General features: G+C 41.2%; 1 protein-coding gene across 4 annotated transcripts in view; it reads left to right on the top strand.

The window, feature by feature from the left end:
- CRACD (capping protein inhibiting regulator of actin dynamics) overlaps nt 1-12,311 on the top strand; it is a 114,278-nt gene that overhangs the window by 72,364 nt on the left and 29,603 nt on the right. For all 4 annotated transcript variants that reach the window (XM_081208654.1, XM_081208655.1, XM_081208656.1 and 1 more), the window contains 2 exons: nt 4,427-4,562; nt 11,806-11,970. In XM_081208654.1, the coding sequence (XP_081064780.1) occupies nt 4,443-4,562; nt 11,806-11,970 (285 nt within the window). In that variant the 5' untranslated portion in view covers nt 4,427-4,442. The remainder of the gene's footprint in view (nt 1-4,426; nt 4,563-11,805; nt 11,971-12,311) is intronic.

Here is a 12,311-nt window from a genome sequence, read left to right as displayed (position 1 = left end):
TCACCTAGGTGGAGCTATGGCCTGTCAGGCCCCTTCTGGGCATGTGAACAGAAGCGCCTCCACTGTGGATGCTTTCAATGGGATACCTTGATTCCCTGGACTGTCAGGATTCCAACTGTGCCGTCTAACCAGACTCAAGGATCCAACCCTAAGCCCTATCCACCACTCGAATTGGACCCTCCAAGCTCTAACTGAGAGAAATGCCAGGACGCAGCTTACTTTTATGTCCAGAGAGCAGACAAGAGTGAATCCAGGGAGCAAGGGTTGCACTCAGTCCACTCACCAAGCCACACCCCCAAGCTCACCCGCAATTGGCTAGAATTGTGGGCGAGCTCTCAGAAATCATTGGGGTTCATAGGAGGAGGAAATGACGTCCTCCCAGTGTGGTGTAGTGGTTAAGAGCGGTAGACTCGTAATCGGGTGAACTGGGTTCGCATCTCTGCTCCTCCACATGCAGCTGTTGGGTGACCTTGGGCTAGTCACACTTCTCTGAAGTCTCTCAGCCCCACTCACCTCACAGAGTGTTTGTTGTGGGGGAGGAAGGGAAAGGAGAATGTTAGCCGCTTTGAGACTCCTTAGGGTAGTGATAAAGCGGGATATCAAATCCAAACTCTTCTTCTTCTCCCCTGGTTGCTCTGATCTTGGGTGGACGTTTGTTGTCACGACTCAGGCTGAACTGCAACTGTCGCCACCCCACAGACAGAGGCAAGCGGCCATTCCACCACTGTAATTCACAGTCAGATTTCTGATAAAAACACCAATATGAGCTCAGCCTTGGATGCAGTGATCGCAAGTATCTGAAGAGTCACTCACATGTATCATGGCAACTGTTGTCATAGTATTATCATGCCGTTTTAGTAAAAGGATTGTTCGGTGCACAGTAGGACCTTGCTCCAAGCAATGCTTTATTCATTGCTAGGATTTTTCTTTTAAAAAAACCCAAACCCCAATAATTTGGCACCCGAAAAGTGATATTATTTTGGAATTATTTTCTCTGGAGGGGGTAAAAACAAGAAGGCATATGGGTGCGAGCACACTGCAGAATGTTACTCTCATTCTTTTTCATTTTCTTGTTGCTATTTGCGAATGCCTCAATAAGGGAGTGGGAGGCAGGTTTCTACACTCCTAAAAATATGTGGCAGCTTGAGGTTTCCAAAAGATGATAATGGTCTTAGAATTGTGCAGGAGCACAGCAAGGACGCAATATAGATAAATCACTATTCTTGGAAATATATTCCTGTCACTGTAGGTGAACCATAAACATACCCACATATAGAAATACCCGCCAGGATATGTAGCGGATATAGCCATAAAGTATCATAAGAGGAAAGGACACAATCATAGAATCGTTGAAAGATTAAAGATGGAATGTATCTAGAATGTACTGGAGAATTAAATGTGTAGAAGAGCAAATGATTTATTTATTTTTTGAATTGTCATCTTCTCTTAACTGGACACAAACAAACCACTGGGCTCAAAAAGTTCTTTCCCCGTTTCATGTTGAGGTTTTTTGGTTTTTTATTTGAACAGTTTTTGTTTTGTTTTCTGTATTTTATTAATAGTTTTGAGTGTTATTTTATAAAAACCGGTGGGTTACACATTTTAAAACAAATATTTATAACATTGGCCACCTGTGTATAGTATCATTGGTTGTTCAGAGACATAATACTCTCCAGACATTACCCCATGTAGTTTAAAAACTCATTAGGCACTGCTGCCACCAAAGTTACCTGCTGGAATGGCACCACAGATCTCTAATTAAACCGATAAAGTGAATTTTCCTATGTTATAACTGTACTTCTGGCCTCTAATAGTGCTCCTTACTTTTATGTAATACTTGCACACTAGATCAGTGTACTAGGGTTGCAGGCAGTAGGTCAGATGTTGATGTGTTTTCTTTACAAATAGATCAGGAAGTGCCACTATGAAGTCTATAATTGGAATTTGTGATCCAGATAAGTCACTTGTGGAACTGCACACACAACCAGGATTTTCTTTGACATCTCCACCGCTGCAAGAAAGGCAGCCGAAAAGGCAAGCTGCTTTTAAGCCAAATAGCGGATTGACTGTTTAGCTGTTTGAAGAACTGTGGAGAAAACTTCAAAGAAAGTTCTGGCACTGTCAGGCAATTCTCCACACACAGCTTTTTGGGGTGGGGGTGGGGGGGAGGTAGGATGAAAGCTTATGCCTTAAAAAACTAGTTACTCTTTAAGGTGCCGCAATATTCTTTGTTGTTCTTGCTGCAACAGACTGTCATGGCTATCCCCTCTGGAATCTGATACGATATTAATAAATTATGTCTAAATTATTATCCCATCTGTTTTCAAACTGAGATTCTTTAGATGAAGATAAGGTTTCTAAAATGAAGTCCTTTTCTACATGCATGTATAGTGCAATATGTACTAAAATACCGTATTTTTCCTCCATAAAGCTCACTTTTCCCCTCCTAAAAAGTAAGGGGAAATGTGCATGCATCTTATGGAGCAAATCCAGGCTGCGAAGCTATCCCAGAAGCCAGAACAGCAAGAGGGATCGCTGCTTTCACTGCACAGCGATCCCTCTTGCTGTTCTGGCTTCTGGGATTCAGAATATTTTTTTTCTTGTTTTCCTCCTCCAAAAACTAGGTGCGTCTTGTGGTCTGGTGCGTCTTATAGAGCGAAAAATACGGTACATTGTGTTGTCTTTATTGACACATAGCATTTTATTCCCTTGTGTCTTGAATTCTCTGCAACTCTGAGTTATTCTCAACACTGGGTATGATCCTAGTGAAGTTTTGAGCACTTTTAAGGCTTGTTGATTCTAGTGGCAAAACCAGGCAAGTGCTTAAACCTCCCCTGCTGAAATAAGTAAGACATCAACATGTTTTGCATTTGCTTGATTATGCTCAATGACTGGTAGACTTCAGCAGTAAACATTTATTTAGTGTCTCAAGCAGAAACTGCCAAGCCTTATGAAGGTGTCCAGTGCTTCTTGTAGCTCTCAAAAATTGTGATAGCATGATGTACTGAACTATTTTAAAGCTTACTAGCCAAGTCCAGCTCAAGAGAGTTCTTAACTCTGCGGACATGGCCTCTGTCTGGTACAACTAAATGCATTTTATATTATATATAATGCCTTGCTTCTGCTTTGATTTATATTTTTGGGGGGGAAATGATTCAGTCAATTTGCATTTGTTCCAAAGGCTCTTATTAATGGTTTACTAAGTTTTCAAAGACAAAAGCTTTTCATATCGTAATTATATAACAGCAAGAAGAAATTTTCATCTCTCCTATAACTGGGAATTGGAAAGCCTTTGAAATCTTCATTCCCATTGACTTTTGCTCTGTTTTGCTTCATAATTTCATTTCAAGGAAATCAAGCATTCAAAAACAAATGGTAAATTGCCCTTGATTATATATATTTTACCACTCATGTGGATTAATGTGTGACTAGTGGTGCAGGATAACATATGGCTGATTCATACATCCTATATACAGTCTCTTTGGGAATAAGCGGAGCCGCTGTCGGCTGATGGGCAGGGCTCTGCTTGCTTTGAGCAACCATGTGTCTGCTCAGCTGCCATGAGTGTGGTGTAGTGGTTAAGAGCGGTGGACTCGTAATCTGGTGAACCGAGTTCGCTTCCCCGCTCCTCCACATGCAGCTGCTGGGTGACCTTGGGCTAGTCACACTTCTTTGAAGTCTCTCAGCCTCACTCACCTCACAGAGTGTTTGTTGTGGGGGAGGAAGGGAAAGGAGAATGTTAGCCGCTTTGAGACTCCTTCAGGTAGTGATAAAGTGGGATATCAAATCCAAACTCTTCTTCAATGTCAGTGGATTGAACAATTCCACTGCCAGCACAGACATTGTGAGTGTAGAGGCATTGGACCATATTAACTGTCCATAAACTGATATTAGAATGAGTATACAATGGCATATGGAATGAATTTTGAGTGATCAAAGTCCAAATTAAAACTTTTTAATTCAAGAAAATGCCTCACTGATAGACTTGGACAAAACAAATTCAGGGTTGACCTGAGCTTATTTATTAGTCTCTGTATTTGAAACTAAAGTAATAACTAACTGATATTCATCAATTTCAGTGGGTCTGCTCTTAGTATGATCTAGTAAGGTACCATCACATGTGCCTAAAAACTAGTATGTAGTACCGGTAATTCCTCGTATTTTTTGTGCCATGATTTGTATACTACAGACATATATCATGCTCATTGGCCTTTTTCATATTCACCAAATGGTACTTGTGGAAAATGTAAGCTGTGGAAGAAAAGTTATGAATAGAATGCAAATTAAATATTTTACCTCCCCCCATGAACCTTCAAAACCAGTTAGGACACAGTTTTAAATACATACATTAATTTGGGGAAGCAGTGAAATGAAAAATGGCAGAGATGCTTTTACAAAATAAAATCCTCTATGTGTTGTGCTTCAGGTCTTCCAATCATAGTATGGGAACACGGGCCTTTTCCCATGAGAGTATTTTTATACCTGATGGGCGAACAGAGAGTGAAGAGTCTCTTCAAGCAATGTCACAAGAAAACATCCTAGGCAAAGTCAAAACCCTTCAGGTAAGAATTAGAAAGCGACATGACTACAGGTGTTGCAGTTCAAACTCTTTTAATTTTTCTTGTTTCATCATCTTTCCTTCCTTCTGCTGACCCTATTACTATGAAAAATGTCACGCTGTTAGGAAAGTAGGTTCATTCTAAGTGTGTGTATTTGCAATTTACAGTTTCTGGCAGCGTTCTCCATAACCCTACGGCAGCATGAAGGCCACACATAAAATTAGGTGAAGCACTGACCGCATGTTCAAATACTGTTTGTGCTATGTGAGGTCTTCACAACTTAGAACCCACTAAACAGAATTGGAAGTAAAATCTCGATCAAATCAGGATTGAATAATTAACAGTTATCTGATGTAATAACAAAATATAAACCCAACGCCCATGACAGCTTTAAAATGCACTCCCATCTCCAGAGGACAAAGGATCAGTTGGGGAGATAGGAAGACAGGAAAACTTTTTATTTTACTTTTTTAGAAGAAGATTGATTAACCTTCCTGATTTAAGGTATATGTCTTTGAAACCACCTGTTGGCAGCCCAAGGCAAGCAGTAAAAAGGCTTGTCACGCATCTGTCAAGTCCCAATGCATGGGTGGTGATGAGTTCCATCCAGTCACAATCTGTCAGTTAACTAAGAAAAACTTGATAAAAATCAGCACAAGCAAATGGAAAAGCTTTCCCTGGGCTGTAGGTTTGTGTCTGTATCTAAATGTGAAAATCTCCCTGAAAGTAGAAAACTCCTCCCTGATATGCTCTGCAGGGTTTGCAGTGAGAAGGAGATCCCCAGCAAAAGTCTGTTCTGCTGGTGGATAGGGCCACAGGAAGGAAACCAGGTCAGAAGGGGACCACGGTTGGAACGAGGTTGGGAAACACTGATTGAGAACATGCAGGTTTAATGCTTCGTTTCTGGTTCTCAGGTGATATTGAAAGAGAACTTACAGAAATTGATTAATGAGAACATTTAATAGGACCTCATAGAAGAAAGTTCCCCCAAGAGCTTGGCTTAATGCAAATATTAAGACAACTGTAGGTCCCACCAGCAAGGTCCTTATTGCTAATATATGTCAGTCAGAACAAAATACATGATAAAATCAAATAAAAATACCATGCATAGAGGCATTTTGTTATTTCACTTCAAACACTTGCTGATTACGAAAAGTCCCCCCCCCCACCAGTGCATTGTAGATGAACACACACAGCTTCCTTTGACACATAACATTTCTATCAGTACAGTGGTGCCTCGCAAGACGAAAAGAATCCATTCTGTGATTCTCTTCGTCTAGCGGTTTTTTCGTCTTGCGAAGCAAGCCCATTGAAGAATTAGCGGATTAGCACTATTAGCACTATTAGCGGCTTTTAGCGGCTTATCTGCTGATCGGATCAGCTGATAAGCGGCTTAGTGGCTTAGAAAAAGGGGGGAGGAAAAAAAACCCACAGGAACTCGCAAGACATTGTCGTCTTGCGAAGCAAGCCCATAGGAAATTCGTTTTGCGAAGCACCTCCAAAACGGAAAACTCTTTCGTCTAGCGAGTTTTCCGTCTTGTGAGGCATTCGTCTTGCGGGGCACCACTGTAGCTTCATTCATAAGCCTTTATCAATATTTGCAGCAGCTTGTGGATGGGGAAGCAGCACAATAGCCATGCTATAAGAAGGCATCTTTATTTAGAGGTGCAGGTCAGCCTGTCGGAACAGTCATAGGATGGGTAAAATAGTGTTGTAGATAAAAAAGATGACAAATGGATCTCCCAAAGGCTCATAGTCTGAAAGTTATGAAGGAACAGCAAGAAGGAAACTGCAGGTAGAAATGTTGCAGGCTTGATGCTCCAAAGGTTAGAAGGATGAAGGAAGAGTAAGAGACAGGGGGTTAAATGAGCCTCTTTTATGAGCCGGAATTTAAGGAATTGGTGGAAGAGAACAAAGGCATGGTTAATGGATACATATGGGCCTCAGAGTGTAATAATGAGGTAGCAAGATAATAGTTCTTCATAAGCACAAGTAATTTGATGTCCATTTGAACATCAGTGCCTTGATGCCTGGGCTGCATTATGTGAAATACGACAGAAGAATTATGTGAAATCTCTAGCAGAGTCTGTGCCCTTGGGTGCCTAAAGGTTTCCTTCGGTAGCGAAACGGGGCTGCATTCTCTCAGGTGCCATCAACAACAGCTAGTTCCCTTGCGGATTTCCCCATCCTTTGGGAAAGTTGGAGCTGTTCCCACGTTACGCTGCACACATGCACAGACATTTGTGTGGTGAATTTGAAAGCCAGCACATGGATTGAACTCAGTAATCTGGAGTACAGATTGGGTGCATGCATGTTGAAGCAGTCAGGATCACTGTGTTGTGGATATTCCAGCCAGCAGATGACACAGGATTGTAGGCCAAACCCCTGTAATGCAGGAATCTCAACTAAAGCATCCATGACAGGTGGCCATCCAACCTCTGCTTAAAATCCTCCAAGGTAGGAGAGTCTAGCACCTTCCAAGGGGGTCCACTGTAAAACAGCTCATACTGTCAGAAAGTTCTTCCTGAGGTTTAGTTGGAATCTCTGTTCTTGTAACTTGAATCCATTGGTTTGAGTCTTTCCCTCCAGAGCAGGAGAAAACAAGCTTGTTCCCTCTTCCATGTGACAGCCCTTGAGATATTTGAAGATGGCGCTTGCCCCCCTCACCCTCACTTTCACAAAAAATACTTCTCGGGTGGGGTTAAATAGTGGGGCTGAATGGTGATTAAATACAGAATCTAGAGCCCATGAGTAAGATAAAATCTAAAATGCTATTCAAATAAATTTCTTGCTCATGGTAGTGTTGATTTTTGTGCATTGCTTTTGAAGCATTCTACTGCTTTATCTAAAAAGTTTTTTTTTAATTGAGTCTTCTGATTTTTCTGAGCTTAATTTCAATGGTTTATTTGTTTCTTCTGAGATACAATATGAAACCTTGACCAAAGCCACACAGCAAATGAGTCATAGTTCTGTTTCATATACAGTACATATCTATCTTCTTTAATATATTTTATCTCTCCCCTGTTGGAAAAAATACCTCTATTTTGAAAACGTCTGTCTGGATTTGACAATCTCATATTTATATATATAAAAAAATCAGCATGTATCCTTTTCTTTGAGCGTGCATTTCCTGTAGATTTTCACACATTAGATGACAGGCAGAGAGACAAAATCTTGTGGTAAATTTCCCTGTAATTTACAAAATAAAAATAATTAACAGTCTCCTCTCTGCTAGCTGAGTATGATTCATCCAGCTATTTCAAGAAAGAAATGCTAAATTTTCCATTTGCCTGTTCCAAATACCTTTTAAAGAGTTTACTTTTCACATGAAATGTATGTCCAATTATTCAGCTCTTTGGTGCCAATTAAGTGCTACCTTTCTTCAAAGAGGGGTGGGGCGGGCCAGGGAGGGTAGCTGAACATTTTGGTGTACAATGGCAGTGAGGCCTGTGAGTTGCAAGTGTCAGTTGATGCTTACAGGTCTGTCTGTAGGTATAATTCACTGGTTGGCATGTCTTGGGTAGTGCTTTTTTCGGGGGGCGGGGTGACGCATACCCCCTAAACATTTTGTGAATCTTCGTACTTTTGTCTATTTACTGTGTTTATTTTTCCAGATTTGAACTATAAATTGGTGGTTTTCTTGAGTCAAAATGAGAGTACCCCTAAACATTTTTAAAGGGAAAAAAGCACTGGTCTTAAGTCATTTTATAGCACAATTGCTGCTAGACCAAATATGTGGCAGAAAAAGGAGTGAAGCTCCTGAGGGGAAAATATATTCTCAAGCACTTGGAAGCACTCCATCATTAAGTTACAGTGCCTGCTGTGGCTGTAGAGACTGATATGGTAGAGACAAGTTTTGTTGCAGTCGTGGCAGATGCAGGCGTTTGCTTGTGCTGATGCAGGTGTACTGTGGCATTTTGTCTTTCTTCGCTCCTTCCAGCAGTCATTCCTACTCTGGAATCCACTAATCCACACATTATTTATAGCAGAAGTAAGGAAATAAGACTTTGCAGGCCACTCACACGCTATCTTTCTTCGTTTCTGTGTAACGTATTATTCAGTTCTAAAGACTTTGCTAGGTCTAATAATAATTTTATTATTTATACCTTGCCCCATCTAGCTGGTTTCCCCAGCCTTCAGATGTCTTCTAAAAGTTATATAGTTCTTAAGCTCCTTGATATCTGAAGGGAGGCCATTCTATAGGGTGGGTGCCACTACCGGGAAGGCCCTCTGCCTCGTTCCCTGTAACTTCGCTTCTTGCAGTGAGGGAACGAGCAGAAGACACTCGGAGGAGGACCTCAGTGTCCAGGCTGAACAATAGGGGTGGAGATGCTCCTTCAGGTATACCAGGCTGAGGCCTTTTAGGGCTTTTAAAGCAGCAAGGGAAGAATTAAATGGAACACTTCTGAACAGTATAGCCAATAAGGAAAAAAGGAAAGGAGAGCTGGTGTTGGGGTGGGGGCAGGATATAACTAAAGGTTGATAACAAGGAGTATAACTTTAGGATATAACTAAAGATTGCTAAGCAAGGGCCCTACTTGTATGATACCTGAAGTATAGTGAGCACCCTGTATTGGTTGAATCTGATTATTTTTATTCCAGCTCTTCATTATGCTTCTTTCAACCCTGAACTGATGGGTGCATAACCCAATAACCATGGATACACTTCTTGAGTTTGAGATAACCTCCATAGCTGGTTTTGCCATGCCTGTGAAAGGGAGCTCCACAACTTTATCTTGCTTTTCACCGGGGAAAATATTTTCAGTGCAATCCTATGTTTACTGAGGAAAAATCTCCTAATGTTCAATGGAGTTTACCCTCAGCAAGTGCAACCACAGAAAAAAATTCCAGGGTAGGAGCGAAGTGAAGTGGGAGAGCAGGCTATTGCCTACAAAAAAAAGAGAGAGAATTGCCTGCACATTTTGCCTCATATCTCAGGTTCTACAAAAGATAGTAGCTTTATTTTTATAAGAAATAAATTTGGGGATCTGGCCATTATGATTCATGGGGGTGGGGGGACACACACACACTGGCCCTTTACTCTCCATGATAGGTCAGTGTGTCTGGCTGTTAATCAGAAGGTTGGTGTTTCAAGCCCACCCAGGACCGGCTGTGGACAAGATTTCTGCATTGCAGGGGGTTGGACTAGATGACCCTCAGGGTCCCTCCCACCTCTACAGTTCTATGATTTTGTGACTCCCAGAAGTATACAAACTTACCAGGGAGTAAGGTAATAGGGCTGACTTCAATTTATTAAAAGCAGCTGAATGTAAATAATATATTAATTAATTTAATAAATTTTTTTTTTTTAGTAGTTGTTTCCCAAGCCGTAATGATTTTTATTGATGATGGAGCATTTCCAGAGCTTGAGAGTATATTTCCCCCTTCAGGAGCTTCACTCCTTTGTCTGCCACATATTTGGTCTAGCGGCAATTGTGCTATAAAATGACTGCCGCTGTTATAAGAAGGGGGAAGGTTTTCTCATCGTTTTCTATTTCTTAAATGATAGTGCTCTTAAGATACAAATTATCACCTCTCCTCACCCCCACCCACTCCCTAAAGGAAAACAGAGATACATTTTAAAAACACCAACCCAATAATAAAAAGTAATTATGAAGGAACAAGGAAATACACTTCCAGCATGTACTTTTCTTATGACATCCATATTTTGCTGCTTTAGGATGAGTGAGAGATACAAAGATAAAATGGTTCCTGGGGTAGAAAATCCGAATGCATCTTCTCTTTCTTTAGCTGATTATTCTGCTTGAAAGTTCACCTGCACAAATTCCACTAAAATTAATGGGACCTGCGAAAGAGCACTAGCCATGAATTCGACTCCATAGGTCAGATCTGTCTTTCTGTGACCTGTGCAAAATCTCCTGAGAAATTTTACGAATCTTTCTGAAACACATCCAGAATTTCTCAGATTTTCCGCTGAAGCAGGGGCCACCAAATTTGCTTGGACGTTTGTTTTTAGCAAACTCCAGAACCCTCTCTAAGCAAGTCCCCAAGCATTCATTTGACATGGGTGCAGGCTTCCCGTAAGTATCTTGTTGGACATGGTGAAAGCAGAATACTGAAGTAGATGGACCTTTGGTTTGAACCAGCAGATATCATCTTAAGATTCTAAATTCCCCAGATTCCCTCAAATCCACTTTGAATTTCACTTTTAGGTGAGTTTTTGGTGGCAACATTAGTGTGTCTCCCATTCTGCTGCCCATAAGCTGTCACCTAAGGTTCTTGACTTACAATACTTTGTGTTTAGGGCTGCCTATTTATCACTTTTTTGTTGTGGAATGGAATCTTAGAAGCATAGATGCAGTCAGAACCAATTTTTACCAATTAATTATTTGTGGGGTAGGGCCTTGTTTCTCTCCTACCGCTATTGTTGGGAGCTTGATTATTAACAGTTTTAGGGCCATTGAGTAGGGTTTCTTCAGTACTGCACCCTCGTGAAGATTGTCTAGTTTTAAATCTGAAACCTGGAGGCATTTGGATTTTGTGGAAACCTAGATTCAGAAGAACAGGAGCTACTTTTGTGAAGAAATAGGATGCTCTATGGTTAAAAACAAACAACTGGTTCCAGCCATTGGGAATTGGTTGGCATAAAAGATGGAAGTATTGGCACAAATCAAGATGTGCTAAGTGTTAGTATTTCACGCCTCCGATGCTGCAGATGAAATTGGTGTAAATCACATGCCTGTCTAGGAAGAGTGTAGGAACGGAAGACAGTCTTATCTCTTCTGCTGTATGTAGTGTTGTACTGTACTTTTGCTCTTACTTGTTCCTGTTTCCTCTCTCGGAGCTGGAGAGAGAGGACGCCATGACTCCTTTGTCCATTGAGTAGAGTTTCTTCAGTACTGCACCCTCATGAAGATTGTCTGGTTTTAAATCTGAAAACTGGAGGCATTTGGATTTTGTGGAAACCTAGACTCAGAAGAACAGGGGCCACTTCTGTGGAGAAATATGATGCTCTATGGTTAAAAAACAGACAACTGGTTCCAGTCATTGGGAATTGGTCAACATAAAAGATGGGAGTATTGACACAAATCAAGATGTGTTAAGTGTAGCCTGTGATCTGTTGTTCTAATACACTTACTAAAATTAACTGCCTTCTCTTTCATCTGATAATGCTGAATATTATGGGCCCCATCACTGTTGGAGAGGAATGAACGGTGTAGGAGAGGGTATGAACAGCTATGTTTTTCCTTTCTAATATGCAGGGTGTTGTTGTTTTTTCCCCCAGCAACAGTTGGCCAAGAATATTAAATTTGGCCAACCTTCACAAGTGACTGTTTCAGTGAAGACAGTTGGGGAAGCAAACGCTAGTTTGGAAGCAGATGTGTTACTCAGTAGCCCCATGGAGACGGCTGCACAGCAGGACATGGTCCTTCCAGAGAGCAATAATAAAGTAAGTCCTTGATACCTGACTTTGGGGAAATGTCAAAAGCAGTTGCCTGCTGCTGGCGGTGGTGAGTTTGTACTTTCTCACACTGGGTGCGTGTTGGGGATGGAGTTTGGAGGGACTACTTTCAAGAAGCTGCAGAATCATCAAACATGATGCAATGTGGCTGTTGAATGCCGCACACATGACATACAGGTATGTTCACAAGTTCAATGCTCATCCAAGTCATGATGCTTGATCTGAGAACGTTACATATTGGTCCAGTCTAGAGTCACTTTCCTGATGTAAAAAACAACAACACAACAGACAATGGAAGACAGTATCTATATAGAGAAATGTACCGTATT

The sequence above is a fragment of the Podarcis bocagei genome (genome assembly GCF_964188305.1).
Source record: "Podarcis bocagei genome assembly, chromosome: 9".
NCBI classification, from domain to species: domain Eukaryota; kingdom Metazoa; phylum Chordata; class Lepidosauria; order Squamata; family Lacertidae; genus Podarcis; species Podarcis bocagei.
Note: the sequence above shows the minus strand (reverse complement) of the source record. Positions and strands in the feature narration are given on the sequence as shown.